Source organism: Sminthopsis crassicaudata, chromosome 3, assembly GCF_048593235.1.
Source record: "Sminthopsis crassicaudata isolate SCR6 chromosome 3, ASM4859323v1, whole genome shotgun sequence".
Lineage (NCBI taxonomy): Eukaryota > Metazoa > Chordata > Mammalia > Dasyuromorphia > Dasyuridae > Sminthopsis > Sminthopsis crassicaudata.
Genome location: NC_133619.1, coordinates 345,614,560 through 345,637,666, shown reverse-complemented (window position 1 = coordinate 345,637,666; position 23,107 = coordinate 345,614,560). Strand labels below are relative to the sequence as shown.

Genomic DNA, 23,107 nt, shown 5'->3' with positions numbered 1-23,107 from the left:
GAATTTTGAAATAACTATGGAAAAAGATGTAAAATGAATAATTTTGAATATATCAAATTAAAAAGGTTTTGCATAAAAAAGCCAATTAAACCAAGATTAGAAGAAAAGTAAAAACCTGAGGGAATTATTTTTTTTTTACAGCAAATGTTTCTGAAAAAAGTATCATTTCTCAAATATATAGAGAACTGAGTAAAATTGATATTGAATGCCATATACAGAATATCAGTCCTACTCCAATTGATAAATGGTCAAGGATATATATAGTAGAAGAAATAAAAGCTATTTTAAAAATGTTCTACATCACTATTGGTTACATGAATGCAAATTAAAACAAATTTGAAGCACCACCTCATACCTGTCACACTAGTTAATATGACAGAAAACAATAATAACTGATGGAGGGGATGTGGGAAAACTGGGCCACTACTGCACAGTGAGTGGGGTTGTGAACTGATCCAACTATTCTGGAGAACAATTTGGAACTAGTTCCAAAGGACCATAAAACCATGCTTCCTTTTGTTCCAACGATACCACTACTAGGTCTGTATCCCAGAAATTTAAAAAGAAAAGTGAGGGGAAGTCATTATTTGTACAAAAATATTTTTAGTAGCAAAGTACTAGAAACTGAGGGTCTATCTATCACTAGAGGAATGGCTGAACAAGTTGTGGTATATGATTGTAATGGAATACTATTGTGATATAATGACCAGCAGGATAGTGTCAGAAAAACCTATAAAGATCTACACGAATGATCCAAAGTGCGCAAAACCAGTACCTTGTGCAGAATAACAATGTTAGAGTTAGCTATTCTCAGCAGCACAAGGAACCAAGACAATTGCAAAGCATTCATGATGAAAAATGCTCTTCACTTCCATTAGGCAGACGAGAGCACACTATTTGAAAAAAAGCATACTATTTTTCATTTTATTTTCATCATGCCGTGTTTCATAACGTGATTGCACATGTTTAACTTACACCTAATTGCTTACTGTCTCACAGAACGAGGAGGGGAAGAAGGGAACCAGGAACTCAAAATTCTGAACAATTGTTTTTACAGGTAGTTGGAGAAAAATATTTTATCAAGCCCCACCCGCCTGGTTCCAAAGGCAATGTTTGGGTGACTCGGGGTTTGCCCTTTCGGGTCACTGATTTTTCCCCCCATCAGTAAAAAGGTAGGAATTGGGGGAGGGAGGGCAGCGATCTCGAATATTCCTTCCATCTCTAAATACTGCGAGGAAAAGAGAGCTCCGGGTTTCCAGAGATACCAGGGCTTCTTCCCACCCCCTGGCCCTCGTTTGGGCCAGGTTGCCTCGGGGAAAGTTCTCTTCCACCTCTCGCCCCACAGTTCGAGGAGTGGGATCGCCTCAGCCCGGGGCACGGCGGGGACTGTTAATTTAAGTGTCTCTCCTCCCACGCTCCCCGTTCACTGCAGCTCCTCTGGCAGTTAAGCAGGTGGCCCGGGCCTCTGGACTCTGGGCGGAGAAAAAAGACCCGAAGTCGAAAGTTTCCCATCCGAGGTACCGGGCTTCCTTAGCGCCTCAGGGTTACCAAGGTAACGAACGGAAGTGAGGTACGTGATGGGTGGGAGAAATGTGAACTATGAGCCTGAGAGCGGTGAAAACTCTCGCGAGATTAGCTCTGGTGTTTCCGTGCAAAAGCGACAGAACTCGCGAGAGCCGGCCTCCCGGAAGCTCCACGTCAGTCAGTTGGTCAGTGTTCTGCCAGTGCCAGCGTCGACCCCGAGCCAGCGGGCCCTGGACCCGGCAGCGAGCGAGGGAGTCCGGCAACGCTGACTGAGCCATGGTGAGACCTTGGCCTTGCAGGATGAAAAATTAATATATAGATAAAAGCGTGGCGCGCGTGGGTGCTGACCCTAGAAGGGTTGCCGTAGGCGGGGCTGCTCCGGGGATCTCCTTTGGGCCTCCCTTGTCGGGAGAGGGGGAGGGGAAAAAACAGGCCTTGGGTCCCCCGAGAGCGCCCTGGGGGCCTGCCCTTACTACCTGGTTATGTGCAGGAGTGACGGGATCCAAGTACCCAAAGGAAGGATGGGGCGGGGGACGGACTGCCAGCGGCTTAGGGGCGGAGGTTGGGTTGCAAGCGGGGGAAATGAGATGTCGGCTGCTTTCTCGTGGGTAAATTGACCTCTCAGAGCCTCAGTTTCCGCATCTGTGAAGTAGATGTGATAATATCCGTAGTTTTCATCTCAGGGGGTTCTTCCGAGGACCTAAAGAGGTAAAGTGGACGATGCGTTTTGAAACCTTTAAACCCTGAATAACTGTCAGTCTGCTGCTGGGTATGACAACCAGAGGAAAACAAGGATTGTACTGACCTAAGGCCGTATGTAGCATAGTGCCCTTTTCCAAAATGTGTGCTGGTCTGTGAGATGGGTCATTTCCTAGAAGAAGATGAAAGTGACAGCATGAAAGCACCGTAAAAGTGCTCATTTTAACTCTCTGGTAACTGTACTACAAAGCTGGACACTAGTACAGAGTAGGCTACCCAAAATAGCACTCAAAAGGGTTAAATTTAAGTAAAGGACATTAAAACATTTTTAAACATTTAAACACAAACTATAATATCTTTTTAACTATAGTTTTATAAATCTGAAGATGTTCAAGTACGTTTGTGAAGTGTTTTAGATCTATAAAAAAAGATTAGTATATAAAACTCCTTTTATTCATTCTTTATATTTCCAAAAACAAAAATTGCCACTTTACTATTACTTGAGTATCATTTCTCCTCAAATATCTTTACAGATATCTCAGGGTTTCCATAAAAGGAAAAATTTCTTGTCTCTTAAAATGTAACATTTTCCCATGTATAGTTATTTATTTTCTTCCCTTATTCCCTTCACAAAGCATAAAAAGCATAGAATAATTTAGTCACGAAAGAATATTAGGAAAAATGTAATCTTCCACCTGAGGAGATATAGGTCAGAAAAGATTAAAAGAAGTTATACATTCAGTAGCAACATCATAGCATTGGAAGAAATGTAAGAAGTCATTTAGTCCTACTCTCTTTCTGCCTGAATCTTTTAGTGTGACAACTCATCATTCAGCCTGTATCTAAGCCCTTTAAGAACAGCATTTAGCACTTCAGGAAACAGTATACCCCACTTTTAGATAAATCTAATTGTTAGGAACTTCTTCATAAGATTAGTCTCATTCTTTATAATTTCACCCACTGGTCTTTGTTTTGCTTTAAAATCACATAAACTAAATCTAACTTCGTTGTATGATGGCTTTTTAAATATTTGAAGCATATTTCTGCTAAATCTTCTCTAGAACAGTTTTTTCAGTAATTTATCAGTCATGTTATGTCATGGTTATGAGTCATACCATCCTTTTCACCCTCCTTTAAATAGTTTAACTTGTCAATTTCCCACTTAAAATGTAGCATCTAACTAACCATAATACAAATGTTGTCTATTGGTTATGGAAATGTAGTTTTATTCTGCTTTCTCTGTGAAGCTTTCCCTGATCCCAGTTGAAAATGCCTTTACCTCAGGACCTCACATAACATGTTATTTTATATAGACCATTTTGTAACAGTTTGTGTATTTTATTTACCTACTAGACTATAAATTCTGAGGATATTGGCTTTGTCTTAAGTGATCTTTGTATCTTCCTTTGATATCTTGAAAATATTTGATTTCTAATAAACATTTTTTTACACAGTTCTTTTTTTATTAATTAATTAATTAAATTAAATTTTACTAAAATTTTATGCATAGGTAATTTTTCAGCATTTACAATTGCCAAACCTTTTGTTCCAACTTTTCCCCTCCTTCCCCTCCCTCGGCAGGTTGACCAATACATGTTAAATATGTTAAAGTATATATTAAATACAATATATGTATACATGTCCAAACAGTTGTTTTGCTGTACAAAAAGAATCGGACTTGAAACAGTGTACCATTAGCCTATGAAGGAAATTAAAAATGCAGGCTGACAAAAATATAGGGATTGGGAATTCTATGTAGTGGTTCATAGTCAACTCTCAGAGTTCTTTTTCTGGGTGTAGCTGGTTCAATTCATTACTGTTCTCTAATAAACATTTATTGAATGAAGGAGAAATTACTGAATGCCAAGTGTCACTAATGCTTATGATGGAGAAAATTCCAAGATAAAATGCATAATCACTAGTATCAGATACCACAGAGATCAAGGAGGTTGAAAACTAGGGAGAGGCCATTGGCAATTCACTGTTTTTTTTTTTTTTTTTTTTTTTTTTTAATGACCTTCAGAAGAGTAGTTTGGGTTAAATGATGAGATCTGTGGCCAGACTACTAGGGAGTGAGTATAAAGTTAATGAATGGTGAGGAAGTAGAGTCAGAGGTAACACTTCTTTTGAGGCAGTGAGAAGATTTTTTTGTTGTGGTTAAATAGGATATAACTCAATAGAATGTTGAATCCCTAAATCCAAACAATAGTCAATTAATGGTTAATGTAGAGGTCTGTAGTAGAGAGCCCCAAGATTTTGAAGTTGGCTGGATGTTATTTAAAGTATTTTATTAATATCTTGGATAAAGGGAAAGATGGCATCCCATATTTATAGTTGACAAGTAGAAGGTATAGTTAATCTATATTGGAGGACAGAATTGGGATCCAGAAGACTCTTTAACCAAATTAGAATATTGAGCTAAATGAAATTAGCTGAAATTTTATAGGCATCAATAAGAGTAATAAAAAGTTAAATCACTTCTAAGTTTTGCAGGGAAATTGTTTTGCATAATCTCATTTGATTGTCATAACAACCTCATTAGGTAAATACTAGAGTTACTATTCCCATTTTATAGATGGAGAAAATGAGGATATGGCCTTTAAACAATTTGCATACGATCACACAATTGGTAAGGATCAGAAGTAAGAATTGAACCCATGTCTTCTGCTTTTAACTCTAGAACTTAGTCTACTGTGCTATGCTTCTTTCATTCTTAGTGATTATTTCCCTTTCCCAAGGTTTTCCTTACATGTATTTCAGCATCTAATTTTTCCTTTTTTATTCAGAATCAGGTTCAGAATAGTAGTTGCTCTTGTTTTTATTCCCTTCCTGAGGTGCATTTATTAAAGCAAACCAAGGATTATCTGCTTGGCATTTTTGGCAGAAAGATCATGCCAGCAGATGTTTGGAAAATTGAAGAAAGGCAACTCATGTCTTACTGCTCCTCGTGCTATATTATCTCTGATCTAACTGAATTGGGTTGTTCACCTCTTCTGGTTATATGTACTTCATTTTCTTGTGCCCATAACTTTGTTCATGTTCTTTATTCCCGAAGTTTTCCTTTTACTGGTTGTTCTAGAAAGACCAGCCAAAACAATCCTTCTGTCATGAGGCCTTCCTTGATCTTTGCAGTCTATAATGAACTTTTCCTCTTTACACCTCTTACAGGGCTTTGTTTACATCTTTATTCAGTTAGGTATTATTTTATATTAAAATTATTTTTGGGGGGCAGCTATAGAGCACCAGCCCTGAATTCAGGAGGACCCTGGTCTCAGACACTTAACACTTCCTAGCTGTGTGACCCTGGGCAAGTCACTTAACCCCAGCCTCAGGGGGGAAAAAAAAAAGTTATTTTTGTATGTATTGTAACCCTCTCGTAATAAGAACAGGAACAGTATATTACTTATGGTAACTCCTCCAGTGCTTAGCCCATTGCATATAGTAAGAACCTAATAAAAAAAATTGAGAAATATCTAAAAAGTTTTCTCTATGAAGACTTCCATAGTTATTAAAGATATAATAAAATTAATTTCTGACAAATGAATTTCTGTATAAGTGGAATCCTTTGGGTTTAGACATTTTCTTTTTCTTTTTTTTATTATAGCTTTTTATTTACAAGATATATGTATGCGTAATTTTTCAGCATTGACCCTTGCAAAACCTTCTGTTCCAACTTTTCCTCTCCTTTCCCCCACCCCCTCCCCTAGATGGCAGGTAGACCAATACATGTTAAATACATTAAAAAGTATATATTAAATATAATATATGCATACATATGCATACAGTTATTTTGCTGCATAAGAAAAATCAGATTTAGAAATAAGGTAAAAATAATCTGAGAAGGAAATAAAAAATGCAAGCAGACAAAAACAGAGGGAGTGGAAATGCTATGTTGTGGTTCACACTCATTTCCCAGACTTCTTTCACTGGGTGTAGTTGGTTCTTTTCATTATTGAACAAATGGAACTGATTTGGTTCATCTCATTGTTGAAGAGAGCCACGTCCATCAGAATTGATTATCATATAGTATTGTTGTTGAAGTATGTAATGATCTCCTGGTCCTGCTCATTTCACTCAGCATCAGTTCATGTAAGTCTCTCCAGGCCTTTCTGAAATCCTCCTGCTGTTTATTTCTTAATAGGACAATCATATTCCATAACATTCATATACCACAACTTTTTCAGCCATTCTCTAATTGAAGGGCATCCATTCAATTTTCAATTTCTAGGCACTACAAAAAGGGTTGCCACAAACATTTTTGCAAATACAAGTCCCTTTCCCTTCTTTAATGTCTCTTTGGGATATAAGCCCAGTAGTAACACTGCTGGATCAAAGGGTGTATGCACAGTTTGATAACATTTTGAGCATAATTCCAAATTGCTCTCCAGAATGGCTCGATGCATTCACAGTTCCACCAACAATGTTTCAGTGTCCTAGTTTTCCCGCATTCCCTCTAACATTTGTCATTATCTTTTCCTGTCATCCTAGCCAATCTGAGAGGTATGTAATGGTATCTCAGAGTTGTCTTAATTTGCATTTCTCTGATTAATAATGATTTGGAGTACCTTTTCATGTGACTACATATAGTTTCAATTTCTTCATCAGAAAATTGTCTCTTCATATCCTTTGACCATTTATCACTTGGAGAATGGCATGATTTCTTATAAATTACAGTCAATTCTCTATATGTTTTAGAAACGAGGCCTTTATCAGGACCTTTGACTGTAAAAAATGTCTTCTCAGTTTATTGCTTCCCTTCTAGTCTGCATTAGTTTTGCTTGTACAAAAGCTTTTTAATTTGATATCAAAAATTTCTATTTTGTGATCAATAATGATCTCTAGTTCTTCTGTAGTCACAAATTCTTTACTCTTTCACAGGTCTGAGAGGTAAACTATCCTATGTTCTTCTAATTTATTTATAATCTCATTCAATATGCCTAGATCATGAACTCATTTTGACTTTATCTTGGTGTACAGTATTAAGTGTGGGTCAATGCCTAGTTTCTGTCATACTAATTTTCTATTTTCCCAGCAGTTTTTGTCAAATAATGAATTCTTATCCCAAAAGCTGGGGTCTTTGGGTTTGTCAAACACTAGATTATTAAAGTTATTGACTATTTTGTCCTGTGAACCTAACGTATTCCACTGATCAACTAGTCTATTTCTTAGCCAATATCAAATGGTTTTGGTGACTGCTGCTTTATAATATAATTTTAGATCTGGTACAGCTAGGCCATCTTTATTTGATTTTTTTATTAGTTTTCTTGAAAGTCTTGACCTGTTGTTCTTCCAAATGAATTTTATTGTTTTTTTTCTAAGTCATTAAAATAGTTTTTTGGGAGTCTAATTGGTATAGCACTAAATAAATAAATTCGTTTAGGTAGTATTATTGTCTTTATTATATTTGCTCGACCTATCCAAGAGCACTTAATATTTTTCCAATTGGTTAGATCTGCTTTATTTGTATGGAAAGCGTTTTGTAGTTTTGCTCATAAAGTTCCTGACTTTCCCTTGGCAGATAAATTCCCAAATATTTTATACTATCAGCAGTTACTTTAAATGGAATTTCTCTTTGTATCTCTAACTGTTGGATTTTATTAGTGATATATAAGAATACCTATGATTTATGCTAAAGTTGTGAATTATTTCTAATAGCTTTTTAGTAGAATCTCTGGGATTCTCCAAGTATACTATCATATCATCTGCAAAGAGTGATGATTTGGTTTCCTCATTACCTAGTCTAATTCCTTTAATCTCTTTCTCAACTATTTTTGCTGAAGCTGTCATTTCTAATACAACATTGAATAGTAGTGGTGATAGTAGACAATCTTGTTTCACTCCTGATCTTATTGGGAATGGTTCCAGTTTATCCCTATTACATATGATGCTTACTAATGGTTTTAAATAGATGCTACTGACTATTTTAAGGAAAAGTCAATTTATTCCTATATTTTCAAGTGTTTTTAATAGGAATGGATGTTGGATTTTATCTAATGCTTTTTCTGCATCAATAGATGCAGATGATCATATAGTTTTTGTTAATTTGGTTATTGATATAGTCAATTATGCTAATAGTTTTCCTAATATTAAACCAGCCCTGCATTCCTGGTGTAAATACTACTTGGTCATGTTGTATTATCCCGGGGATGATTTTCTGTAATCTTTTTGCTAATATTTTAAGATTTTTGCATCAATATTCATTAGGGAGATTGGTCTATAATTTTCTTTCTCTGTTTTCAACCTACTTGGTTTAGTTATCAGTACCATGTCAGTACCAAGGAGTCGGTAGGACTCCTTCATTCCCTGTTTTTTCAAATAATTTATGTAACATTGGAGTTAATTGTTCTTTAAAAGTTTGGTATAAATTACATGTAAATTCATCTGGTCCTGAGGATTTTTTTTTTTTTTTTTTTTTTAGGGCATTGATTAGTAGCTTTGCTTTTCTTTTTTTAAATTTTATTTTTTATTATAGCTTTTTATATACAAAAACTATGCATAGGTAATTTTTCAACATTGACCCTTGCAAAACCTTGCATTCCAACTTTTCCCCTCCTTCCCCCATCCCCACCCCTAGATGGAAGGTAGTCCCATACATATTAAATAAGTTAAAGTATATGTTAAATACAGTATATGTATATATTTATACAGTTATCTTGTTGCACAGGAAAGATCAGGTTTAGGAAGAAGGTAAAAATAACCTGAGAAGAAAAAAAAACAAAAATGCAAATAATAACAGAAAGAGTGGAAATGTTATGTTATACTCCATACTCATTTCCCAGTGTTCTTTCTCTGGGTGTAGCTGGTTCTGTTCATTACGGATCAATTGGAATTGATTTGGTTCATCTCATTGTTGAAAAGAGCCACGTCAATCAGAATTGATCATCATGTAGTATTGTTGTTGAAGTGTATAATAATTTCCTGGTTCTGCTCATTTCACTTAGTATCAGTTCATATATGTCTCTCCAAGCCTCTCTGTATTCATCTGCTGATCATTTCTTATAGAACAATAATATTCCATAACATTCATGTACCACAATTTATTTATTCAGCTATTCTTCAGTTGGTGGGCATCCCTTCGATTTCCAGTTTCTAGCCACTATGGAAAAGGCTGCCACAAACATTTTTGCACATATGGGTTCCTTTCCCTTTTTTAATATCTCTTTGGGATATAAGCCCAGTAGTAACTTGTTCTATTTCTTTTTCTAAAATGGATTATTTAAGCAATTTACTTCCTCCTCTGTTAATCTGGGCAGCTTATATTTTTGAAGGTAGTCATCCATTTCACTTAAGTTATCAAATTTATTGGCATAAAGTTGGGCAAAGTAACTCCTAATTATTGGTCTAATTGGTGGAAAGTTCTCCCTTTTCATTTTTTTTAAGACTAACAATTTGATTTTCCTCTTTCCTTTTTCTAATCAAATTTACCAAAGGTTTATTTATTATGTTGGTTTTTTTCATAAAACCAACTTAGTTTTATTTATTAATTCAATAGTTTTTTTTTTTACTTTCAATTTTATTAATTTCTCCTTTTAATTTTAAAATTTCAAGTTTAGTATTTGATTGGGGGCTTTTAATTTGCTCTTTTTCTAGCTTTTTAAGTTGTAAGCCCTATTCATTGATCTTCTCTTTCTCTATTTTATTCAAGTAAGCCTCTAGAGATATAAAATTTCCCCTTATTACTGCTTTGGCTACATCCCACAAATTTTGGTATGTTTTCTCATTATTGTCATTCTCTTTTGTGAAATTATTAATTGTGTCTATGATTTGCTGTTTCACCCAGGCATTCTTTAGGATGAGATTATTTAGTTTGCAATTACTTTTTGGTCCATTTACCTCTAGTTTTTTGTTGAATGTAGTTTTTATTGCATTGTGATTTGAAAAGAATGCATTTACTATTTCTGCCTTTCTGCATTTAATTTTGAGGTCTTTATGTCCTAATATATGGTCAGTTTATACATAGGTTCCATGAGCTGCTGAGAAGAAAGTGTACTCCTGTCTGTCTCCATTCAGTTTTCTCCAAAGATCGATCATACCTAACTTTTCTAATATTCTATTTACCTCTTTAACTTCTTTCTTATTTGTTTTGTGGTTTGATTTATCTAATTCTGAGAGTGCAAGGTTGAGATCTCCCAGTATTATACTTTTGCTATTTATTTCTTCTTGTAACTCTTAACTTCTCCTTTAGGAATTTAGATGTTATATCACTTATATTTAGTTATATGTTTATATATGTTATATGTTTAGTATTGATATTGCTTCATTGTCTATGCTACCTTTTAGTAAGATAGTTTCCTTCCTTACCTCTTTTAATTAGATCAATTTTTACTTTTGCTTGATCTGAAATAAGGATGGCTACCCCTGCTTTTTTGACTTCACTTGAAGCATAGTAGATTCTGCTCCAGCCTTTTACCTTTACTCTGTATGTATCCCCCTGCTTTTAAATGTGTTTCCTGTAAACAACATGTTGTAGGATTCTGGCTTTTGATCCAGTCTGCTATCGGCCTCTGTTTTATGGGAGAGTTAATCCCCTCACATTTATGGTTAAAACTACTAATTCTGTATTTCCTGCCATATTATTACCTCCAGATTATACTTTTCTTTTTCTTTCCCTCATTACCCCCCTCTCCAATATTAAACTTATGGGCACCACTTTCCTCATACTGGCTCTCCCTCTTTAGAATCCCTCCCATCCCCTTTGAGTACCTCCTTCTTTTTTTATACCTTTTCTTTATTTTATCTGTATTCCCTTCTATTTAGCCTACTCTTTTCCTTTTCTCTTTTCCTCTCCCACTTTTTAATGAGGTGAGAAAAGTTTCTCTGTAATTTCTCTTTAAGCCAAATCTGATGAGAGTAAAATTCACACAATGCTCCTCCCCCTCCCTTAATTCCCTCAGATATAGAGATTTCCTTTGTCTCTTTGTGGGATGTAATTTCCCTCTTTTTATCTCTTCTTTTTCCTTTTTCTGATACAATCCCCTTTCCACTTCTAATCTGCTTTTTTTGTATAACAATAAAACCAAATTATACACGCTTTATGTACTCCTTAACGGAAATACAGTTCTCAAGAGTTCTTTTTATCTTTTATTCTTCTCTTGAGTCTTGTATTCGGAGGTCACATTTTTTGTTTAGCTGTGGTTTTTTCATTAGGAATAAATGGAATTCACCTGTTTCATTGAACATACATCTTCTTCTCTGGAAGAAAATGCTCAGCTTATCTGGGTAGTTTATTCTTGGCTGCATTCCAAGTTCTTTTGCCTTTACAGAATATCAGACTCCAGGCCTTTCAATCCTTTAATGTGGAAGTTGCTAGATCCTGAGTGATCCTTATTGTGGCTCTGCAGTGTTTGAATTTTTTTTTTCAGTGTGCTTGTAATATTTTTTCCTTAGTCTGATAATTCTGAAATTTAGCCACAATATTTCTTGGAGTTTTTATTTTGAAGTCTCTTTCAGAAGGTGTTTGACGAATTCTTTCAATGCCTATTTCACCTTCTGATTCTATTACATCTGGGCAGTTCTCTTTGATGATTTCCTATAAAAGAGTGGTTAGGCTCTTTTTTCGTCATAATTTTTAGGAAATCCAATAATCCCCATATTATCTCTCCTAGATCTATTTTCCAAGTCTGTTGTTTTTCCAAGTAGATATTTAACATGTTTTTCTATTTTTTTATTTTTTTGCTTTTGCTTGACCAATTCTTGATGTCTCAATGAGTCATTCATTTCTATTTGTTCACATGAGTTATTTTCTTTTTCCAATTCACAAATCCTGCTTTCCTGGGAGTTCTTTATCTTTTCCAATTCACAATTCTGTTTCCCTGAGAGTTCTTTACCTTTTCCAATTCACATTTCAGGAAGTTGTTTTCTTTTTCCCCTTTATCAATTTTTTTTTTTCAGTGAGTTATATTCCTTTTCCATACTCTTTTGTAGAGCTTCTCTTTCCTTTCCCAATTTTTCTTCTAGCTGTCTTGTAAGATCTTTTATAATTCCTCCTAGGAGAGCCTTGTGTCATGAGGATCAGGTTACATCCCCTTTGGGGTTTTGTCTGGAGACTGTCTGCTGTTAGTCTCTTCATGGTTGGAAATCTCTTTTTCTGTATAGAAGCTATCTATAGTTAGAGCTCACTTTGCTTTTTTACTCATTTTTTTTTTAAAAAGCCCTGCGGGGGGGGTCTGCCTTCAGGGCAAGGAAGTTACCAGCTTTCTCTACAGAACAGGGAGAGATGGATAGTAGCTGTTCTGCAAACGGGCTATGAAGAGTGGCTTCACTATGGAGGTGCCACTGCCCTGGGAGTGCAGTGCACTGTGTCTAGGTAGCTGTACTGTGGTCCATGCCAAGTCACTCCTGGTGTTGGGTGGGTGTGGTCAGGTCCTGTGAAATTCTGGCATTTTTGGGGTACACTCTATCTTTGGCATTTGTGTAACTTCTCTCCTGTTCTACTGCTTTGCAACCAAAGCAGAGCAGCCAACCTGTGATGGTGGAGTCCTCCCTGCAAATTCTCTACCCTGGGGGGACTGCACCCCACCCCAATCCTCTCAGTACGAACTGGCCTCCGTGTTCTGCCTCCCTCCCACCTGATCAAGACAGATCTTTTCTGGTGATCTTCCAGATTATCTTCTGCTGGCAATTTGCTGTATTCCCAATATTCTTGGATTCTACCAGTCAAGCACTATTTTAGAAGCTGAATTTGGTAATCAGTAAGTGAGGGTAGAAGGAAGCTCAGAATGTAGCGCCATCTTGGCTCTACTGGGTTTAGACATTTTCTTTTAGGTTGTTGTACAGAACTAAAATACCATAAATCTTGTATGTCATCAGTATTAGACAGTGGGAAAGCTAGATATGAACAAAATTTCAAATACTTTTTTTAGTCCATGTTCAAAGCTTATTTTGAGGGACATATTTTACATGAGGGACATGTATTACATTTGTCTCTTAAAAATCAATTTTACTTTAAATTGTTTAATTGTTTTTACTAAAGCAGTTGTATTATTTAGACTTTTCATAATCAAAAGAATTCATTTGTAATTTAATATTATTTGTACTATTTAAATAACAATTAGATTTTTTTTTTTTTTTGACAAGACAGATTTTAGAAGCATAAAATTACAAGAGAGAAGGACTGTTACTGGGTAAATGGTTAGGCTTAAGATTTGACCATGTGAATATTTTCATATATTTATACTTTTGTGTGGTAAGACAGAAAATAGCAAGATTAAATATGAAAATTTTTCTGAATTTTGGTATGGTGAAGGAAAAATTAGTCTTATACTAGCTAGATTATACTAGAATTTTTATATAAATAAGATGGACAAGTTCTTTTAAAAATGGTTATATTTTATTCACTTAATAATTTAATGTTTTTAATTTTTCCTTAGCCTCTTAGACTTGATATCAAGAGGAAGCTCACTGCTCGATCTGATCGAGTCAAGAGTGTTGATTTGCATCCTACAGAGCCATGGATGTTGGCTAGTCTTTACAATGGCAGTGTCTGTGTTTGGAATCATGAAACACAGGTAAGGACATATTTTTAGTGTACTAAGTAGAAATAAAGTACTGTATTAGTGTGTACTCAGTGTAAAAGTGATATATATATATATATATATATATATATATATATATATATATATATATATATATATATATATATATATAGTTAGTGTCTCACAATGAATTGTCAAAGTTGTTAAATATATATAATGTTATTTAAGAAAAATTTCCAACAATCTTAAAAATTAGTTTTACTGACAAGTACAGCCAATTCTTGATTATATACACATGATTATTAATTTAGTAGATTATATACCTATTCTTATTGCTGTATCTAACCTCAGTCATTCTTGAGGGCCAGTGGAAACTGCCTAGATATTTCAAACTACATTTCCCTAAAGAACCTCAAATTCTACCTGTCCAAAACTGAATTCTTTACCATACTCATCCTACTTCTAAATTTCCCTTTTTTCATAAATTTCCCTACTATCATCTTTCGCCATCTAAGTTTGTAACTCCTTACTTTTACCCCACATATCCAGTCATTTGCTAAGTCTTAGTTCTACCCACCAAAGCATCTCTTGAATTGATATCTCCTCTTCTCCACTTCTAAAACCATTAATCTAAGTTTAAGCTATTGTTGTATCTCTTCTGTGAGGAGACAAGTAGTTTCCTAATTAGTCCCCTCACTTCCAATCTAGTTGGTACAATGAACACTGGATTTTGAGTCAAGAAAACTTGATTTCTAAATCTATTTTAGATATTTATTAGCTGTTGACCTTTGTCAAATCACATAATCTTTTGATGTCTCAGTTTCCTCATGTGTAAAACAATGATTTTAGATTTGTTGATGTCTAAGTTTTGTTCTAGCTCTGTCAGTTATGTTAATTATTTTCCTCACCAGGCCTTCCATACAGTTCCCAGAGTAATTTTCCTAATGCACTGGGTTGATAGTGTTGCTCTTATACTCATTTGGTTCCAGTGCTGCTAATATCAAGTATAAACTGTTTAATTTTTGTTACACTCATATATTTACCCAACAATTGAATTTAATTATATTATATATTATATTGTTTGCTCTTATATGTTTTGCCTGCTTTTCTGTTTTGTAATTTCCTTGAGAGTAGGGGTGTCCTTACTATATCATTCAGAGAACCAGCTAAGCATTCAATCTCTCTAAAATTTTAGCTAAATGTCATCTAGTACAAGCAACACATCTTCATAGATTGGGACATTATTATATTTTTTTGGTTTGGTGGTTTATAGTAAATAGTGTCAAATTTAATGCTTTCTTTAATTTATTGCTAAAATTCCATCACTTTTATTATTTTATGTATTAGTAGTGGGTATTGAAGAATAAAGAATATTTAATATGGTTTTGCAATTAACTTCTATGATGCCTCATTTTTCATTATTAACCATTTCTTATAAAATTAAATTTACATAGATTATTGTTCTTGCAAGATTTCACGTAGGTCTAAATCAGAGGTATCAAATTGGGAAGAGAGGAGTGTAGCTGGAAGGGAGAAAATAGAAAAAAAGACAAACTCCTGTGAAGCCCAATCAAGTTAAAATATAATTGAAACCTAATATATCATAACTGAAAATTTAGGTTCTCTGAGGGTATTGATTTAGTAAACTTTAATTATAATGTTTTCTCCCCAATTACATGTTAAATATTAACAGAATAAAATACATTAAAGCATAGGTAATGTTAATTTCTGGATTCTTAATATTGCCTGCAGGGATCATTTCTATTTAAATTTAAAACCACTGATCCAAATCATATCAGATACAATGTACTTGACAAGACATGGGAATCGAAGATAATTGATAAAATAAGAATGATATTTAATGTATATATCCTGCAATTTTATACTTTTATCATTTTTGTTCTATTGTAACATGGAATTAACAATGTTCATTGTTTCTAAACTAGCAGAGATTATTTTTCAATTTGTCACAACTTCAGTGTATTTCTTTTTATTTTTAAGACTCTGGTAAAGACATTTGAAGTATGTGATCTTCCTGTTCGAGCAGCAAAGTTTGTTGCAAGAAAGAATTGGGTGGTAACTGGAGCGGTAAGTAGTCCAAGTTTTCGAGAGTACTTTCCTTTTATCATTTTCTAAATTTGTGGACAAATATGTAAATAATTTTTAGAATTTTTTTTCCTATCTTTTTTTTAATCAGTTAAATTTTTTGAAATCTCAACTTTTTTACTTGTGCCCATAAGGCTTTTGTTCAATTTACTTAATAAATATGATATCAGTACTTATTTAGAATTTTTTTGTTTCTCCTATTTCTAGGATGATATGCAAATTAGAGTCTTCAATTATAACACTTTGGAGAGAGTACATATGTTTGAAGCACACTCAGACTATATTCGTTGTATTGCTGTCCATCCAACTCAGCCTTTCATTCTAACCAGCAGTGGTAAGACATATAATGTCTCATTTTATCATCCAAAACACTCTAGATTGTTTATTGTCCATTCACTAAGAAACCTTGTTCTTTTACTGCTGTTCTAATGGAAATTTCTAACATCCACTAGCATATAGAGTGTTTAAATCTGCTGACTGCTTTTGTGTTTTTCATGAAATATCAGTTGTATTTAGGATTTGAAAAGTAATAGTTGAAATAGCAAGACCCGAAGGTCTGGATGCTCAGATAGTTGCCAAATAGAAAACTCATTTACATACCGATTAGTGAAGTCTTGGCAGATTTCCCCTTCACAGTCAATTTTACTTTTGTAGTTAGATTAGCTTTGCTTATTAACATTATGCACAAAATAGCAAGTCTTTTGGAGCCAAATGTAAAATAAATGTCATAAGACTGGTTATGGACATTTAAAACATTTAACAATTAAGATCAAGATATGGGCATTAATGATTAGTTCTTTCGTATTTTAATATCAATATCTTTTTCATCATAAGAGCCATTTCAGATTCCTACAGAGCTAATGATATCCTGTAGTCAATTATATTGAACTTTAGCCTGCGGTCATATTTATTTCTCTTAGTTATTATTGCTTCTTTCAAATGATTATTTCTTTAAATTTTCTCAGAAAAATCTTTTACTTGCTTATATTATTATATATAATTTGCATATGTACTTTAAAGAACTAGTTTTTTTTTTTATTTTATTTTTCTTCTATAATTTGCATTTTTTCTACCATTTTAGAATCATTCAGTAGTAAACTTTTAAAAGACTTTCCTGTAAGGACAGTGACTATAATGTAAACAATCTAATAATTTGAAATATTTTTTCTTTTTTTTAATTAGATGACATGCTCATTAAACTGTGGGATTGGGATAAAAAATGGTCTTGCTCACAGGTGTTTGAAGGACATACTCACTATGTCATGCAGATTGTCATAAATCCTAAGGATAATAATCAGTTTGCCAGTGCCTCTTTGGATAGAACCATCAAGGTACAGTAGACATATTTGTGTTAATTGTGTTTGTTAGTGACTTTTAGATGCTTCACTATCTCCATGGAGGCTAAATTAATTAGCATTTCAAAAGTTTTTCTCAAAAATCAATTTTGAAGTCAAATGTGTCCTTTTATTTTGAATCAAAAGTATAATTTCTGGCTTAAAAATGATCACAACTGAAAGTTTAGCTTTTCTAGAATAATAATTTTTAGCTATTGGCAAACTTTAATTATAATATTTTATTTTCTCATCAATTATATATTTTAATATTATTTAAATTTTGAATTCTAAATTCTATTCCTCCTTCCCCCTCCTCCCTGAGATGGTAAACAATCAAATATAGGTTATACATGTGCAATTATGTAAAATATGTTAGAAGATTTTAAAATGTCAAGACTTTTTCTAGAGTACTTATTCCTTGTCTTGTCTACCTTTTAGTGTCTTCATTGTTGTTTTCTTCTATATATATATATATTGTTTTTACTTTTAAACCTCCAGATTACCTTTTTCTTAAATATTTTTCTTATCACTATAACATTCATAAACTAAAACTCAGTGTTTCTAACATTGGTTATTCCTTGCCTCTATTTCAACTAACTTAGTTATCTTGATCGCTATTTAACCCTTCTTACTCATACAGAATTCTATGATTAGGATCTATCTCAGAGTTTTATCCTTTCTTCCATTCAAGTTCTCCAATCTAGTAGAAAGAATATGGGATTTAGAGCATTTAAACATAGGATCAAGTTCAATCTCAGCTGTTTAATAGTCATGTAACTGGTCAAGTCACTTAACTTTACTGAATGAGTTTTCTTATTTGTAAAGTAAGAGGTTTGGGCTACATGACTTTAATATTAGATTCTAACATTCTAATTTTCTTCTTTTCCACCCTCTTTCTATTTTTCCTTCTCTGTAGCAAAGAATGGAAATATTCAAATTTCATATCTGGACTTTATCATTCTGGCTTACTAGAAACTATTTACACTAAGGTCACAAATTTTAAGTTGTTGATATATTTTTGTATCCTCTATGGGCCCTCTACAATTATCTTTTGAATGAATGATTTATTTATATCTTTCTGTTCTGGTATAAACTTGATTGAATACTTCCTCTTCTCTTTTGTTAATATTTGTTTCCTCAGTTCCCTTTTCTTTTCTTTAAATGGTTACTACCTAAATTCATTTAGTGTTAGTTCTTAAAGCTGTGACCTTAGGAATGTTGAATAACTTGGATAACTTACTTACCTTTGATTTAAGCATCTAGCACAACTATATTTGTCAATACGATGTGCAGGTAACCAAAGGCAAATTATTATCTTCCCCAAGCTCAATTTAATCCTTTTTTTTTTTTTTTTTTTTTTTTTGTAGCAAGCAATCTAATGTTAAACATCACCTCCCTCCCTATCCCCACTCAAATACTTGTCTATATCCATTCCTTTTTATTTTATTTTATTCTGAACTTAAGAAATAAAACAAGCATTTCCATAACATGAAATAGAAAAAAAGATGATTGTACGTGAAATTGCAAATCTATTATGTATAACTTGCTGTTCCTTTTAAATATATATTAAAATTGTCATATAACTTTCCTTTTCTTCTTCTACCCCCCATGACTACTATTAGATACATGTGTGTGTAAATAATTTTAAACATTATTTTGTTTATCAGTTCTTTCTCTATCTACAGATTGTGTCTTCTTTATAGGTCCTTCATGATTATTTTGGATGTTTATAATATCACTGTTACTATTGTTATACTATTATTATCTTATTAATATAATCATTACTGTGATATGCTAATTATATAATATAAAATCGTTTAGTTGACCAATTTAAAACAATATTGCTGTTACTGTATACAACATTCTCCTTACTTAAGCTTTTTAATGATTTTGTACAAGTCTGTCCATGTTTTCCTAAGGCCATCGAGCTCTTCATTTCTTAAAACAGAGTATTATTTCATCACAATCATATACCACAGCTTATTTAGCCATTCCCTACTTGATGGACATCTTCTTAATTTCCATTCTTTACCACCATAAAAAGGCATACTATAAATATCTTAGAACATACAGGTTCTTGTTCTTTTTCTCTGGAAACAGACCTAGTAGTGATATTGCTAAGTCAAAAGTATGGATAGTTTAATAACTCTCTTGGCATAATTCCAGATTGCTCTCCAAAATGGTTGGATCAGTTCACAGTTTGATGGCAGAGAATTAATGTCTCAATTTTTCCACATCCCCTTCAACATTTATCGCTTTTCTATTCAATCATTTTAGCCAATCTGATAGGTTATTTTAATTTGCATTCCTTCATATGACCTATTTTGATTTCTTCATTGGAAAACTGCCTTTCCTATCCTTTGACCATTTGTCAATTGGGGAATGACTCATATTCTTACAGATTTGACAAAATTTCTTTATATGTTTAAGATATAAAACCTTTATCTGAGAAGTTGTCTGTAATATTTATTTTTCCCTCTCCCCTGTTTTCTGCTTTTCTTCTGATCTTGGCTACATATGTCTTATTTGTATAAAAGCTTTTTAATTTAATGTGATCAAAATTATTCATTTTACATCTCACACTACTCTGTCTCTTCATTAATAAATTATTCACATATCTACAAGTCTGATAGTTAATATGTTTCATTTTCTTCGTAGTTTCTTGTAATACCTCACTTTATATTTTCTTCATATATCCATTTTTACTTTATCTTGATAAATAGTGTAAGATTTTGGTCTTTGCCCAATTTCTGCTAAACTGTTTTTCTATTTTCTTTCAGATTTTTTTTTAAATCAAATAATGAATTATTATTCCCAAAACATAAGTTTTTATATTTGTCAAACATAAAGTTACTATAGTCACTTGTTTATGTAAATTCTTTATTCTGTTTTAGCTAGTTGCAGATAGTTTTGATTACTGCCTTATAAAACAGTTTAAGATCTGGTGCTGTTAAATCTTCTTCTCTTATATTTTTTCCTTGGTAGTTTCTTTGGTATAATTGACCTTTTGTTCTTCCAAATAAATCTTTTTTTGTTACACTTTTATATTTGGCAAATTAATTTTTTGATAATTGAATATTTAAATTAGATCAGATAAAACTTATTTACTAATTTGACCCTGCCTACCCATGAAACAATGAATATTTCTCTAATTACTTAAATCTAATATTATTTGTATAAAATTTTTTTTTTTTTTTATAATTTTGTTCATGTAGTTTGTGAGTTTGTTTTGGTAGCTATACTCCCAAGTATTTTATACTGTTGAGAGTTGTTTTAAATGTGGTATTTTTCACTTTCTCTTCTTGTAGAGTTTCATTTGTGCTATCTAAGAATGTTGATGATTTATGTGGTTTTGCTTTTATGTCCTGCTACTTGGCTAAAATTATTGTTTCAACTAAGTATTTAGTTGATTCAGACTTTGGGATTTTTCAACTATCTCACATAATCTGCAAAAAGAGATAGTTTTATTACCTCATTTCCTAATCTGATTCCTTCTATTTCTTTTTCTTCTCTTATTGCTATTCCTAGAATTTCCAATGCAATCTTGAATAATATTAGTGATAGTAGACATCCTTTTTTCTTGTTCAGGTATCATTTAAACTTACCAGGAAGCCCTCTGGCTTATTCCTATTACAAATTATGTTTGCTGATGGTTTTAAGTAAATGCTTTTTATCAATTTAAAGAAAAATTCATTTATATCTATATTTTCAAGTGGTATTTTATTAGAAATTAATATTGTACTTTATCAAAAGCTGTTTCTGAATCTGTTGATAAAATATAGTTTTTGTTTTGTTTATTATTGATATAATCTTAAGAGAGCAATTCTTTTACTCCTTATGTATAAGTGATATTAGATTCTGAAAAGTAAAAGCAAACATTATTTCTTTTTTCTTTTAAGGTATGGCAGCTTGGATCTTCCTCACCTAACTTTACTTTGGAGGGACATGAGAAAGGAGTGAACTGCATTGATTACTATAGTGGGGGTGACAAACCATACCTCATTTCAGGAGCAGATGACCGCCTTGTTAAAATATGGGACTACCAGGTATAATTTTTTTATTACTTAAAGTGCTTCAGATTTAGTTAGTTTCTCTTCATTTCTTACTTAAATATTTTACTGAAACTTTGACTTGTTCAGTTTCTCATTTAATATAACTTTGGGTTTGTATGTAAAGCACTCTTAGAAAAATCAAGACATAGAATGAGACAAAAACAAAAAATGTTTTTAAATGTAAGAGGTACAGAGAAACAAAAAGATTAATAAGTAAATTTTTTTTAGCCTTCATTGACCTTGTGGGCAAAACTTGCTCTTCAAGACAAGAAACAGAAAAATGCTTTTGTTGTGTGGGCAGAGATAGGATGCTTTCTTTATGCATGTCACTTCACAAATCATTCAATTGTGAACATTATTTCATTTTCTCTTCTGCTTCTGTGATTTTCTTAAATCACACATCCATTTTCTAGCTATCTTGTTGACAGATATTCAGAAGTGATTATTATGATGCATCCTTAAGAGTATAAATTGTGAGCATACTTAATATTTGGACTTATATTTAAACTTATTTATATAAGTCCATCAGCCTACATATTAAAAATGACATTATGCTATTTTTAAGCCAGACCACTAAAATATGTTAGTGTACAAAGAAAAAGGTTATTATCATAGGAATATAGACCAATGATATTCAGCTGGGAACAAGAATCTTTTTTTTTCCTCCTCTTAAAATAGATATTATTCCTTTTTGCTTTCAGACATGCTATAGGTTAGATTTTGTTTTAAAAGATTTTATATCACATTTTTCTACAGACAAATCAGTTTTCTTTCTATTCATAACATTACAGAATAAAACATGTGTACAAACACTAGAAGGGCATGCTCAAAATGTGTCTTGTGCCAGTTTTCATCCTGAGTTGCCAATCATCATCACAGGTTCTGAAGATGGTAAGTTTAAAATACATATTTTTCCTATTTTTAAAATTATTAAATGGATGTATAAGAGGAAAACGTTTCTGCATTGTGGTTGATATCTTGATATAGGAAGCACTTAATGTGCTTCTAAAATTTAATCACATTGAATTATACAATTCTTAATTAGATTATAGTTAAATTATAGTTTTGATACATTTGGATTCATCAATAAATAGAAGTAGGATGCTGGTACTGATGAGGTCTAATCTCATTTTTACTCTGTACATATTAAATGTCTCTTGTGTACTAGGCACTGTGGGTAACACAAAGAATTAAAAAATAATCTCTATTCTCCTGTTGCCTGCTTTCTGATATTTTAGTAAATTCTTTTATTTCATCAAATGTAGCTCTATATTCTAGTTTTCTTGATATTCTGTGGATACCCATGAACACTTAATTTGCTTATCAATTCTCTATCATTGCTGTTCCCTGACTAATCATTTTTTTTTTCTTGTTGTTGTTGTTTTCTCATTCACATATTTATCACATGACACCCAGCACACAATGATAAGGAGATAAAATAGTCAAACATAAGTGCTATGCAAGATATAATCTGGAAATACAGTAAGGGAGGTATAAATATAAGAGAAGGGAAAGATTGCTTCTGAAATTGAGGGTAGCAGATTTCATAGAAAAGAAAGCATTTGAACTAAACCTTGAAGAGTGAGTAGGAATTGAAATCCTTTAGGTGTGAGCAGGTACCATTGAGTTAGGGGGCTTCAGGTTATTTTGAGCAATAGCAAGTACACTTAGACTGAGAAAAGATTATATGGAAGACAGGAAAGAGATGGTTTTAAACCAGATCATAGTGGACCTTGAATGCAAGGAAAAGGAGTCCAGACTTAATTTAGAGAAGTAGAAATTGAGGAACCATTGTGATTTTCATTAAGTTGTATGTGATACTTTCAGAACTATAAGAAGATGAATTTGATAGGTCTAAGGTGAATTAAGGGAAGAGAGAATTGGTGTATGGAAACTAGTTGAGCTCTTGTATTAGTTT

At 32.8% G+C, this 23,107-nt stretch overlaps 1 protein-coding gene across 1 annotated transcript in view; it reads left to right on the top strand.

The window, feature by feature from the left end:
* Positions 1-1,659: 1,659 nt before the first annotated feature.
* COPB2 (COPI coat complex subunit beta 2) overlaps positions 1,660-23,107 on the top strand; it is a 41,358-nt gene continuing 19,910 nt past the window's right edge. The window contains exons 1-7 of the mRNA XM_074301655.1: positions 1,660-1,803; positions 13,593-13,730; positions 15,699-15,785; positions 16,011-16,137; positions 16,986-17,134; positions 21,037-21,183; positions 21,981-22,080. Of these exons, the coding sequence (XP_074157756.1) occupies positions 1,801-1,803; positions 13,593-13,730; positions 15,699-15,785; positions 16,011-16,137; positions 16,986-17,134; positions 21,037-21,183; positions 21,981-22,080 (751 nt within the window). The 5' untranslated portion in view covers positions 1,660-1,800. The remainder of the gene's footprint in view (positions 1,804-13,592; positions 13,731-15,698; positions 15,786-16,010; positions 16,138-16,985; positions 17,135-21,036; positions 21,184-21,980; positions 22,081-23,107) is intronic.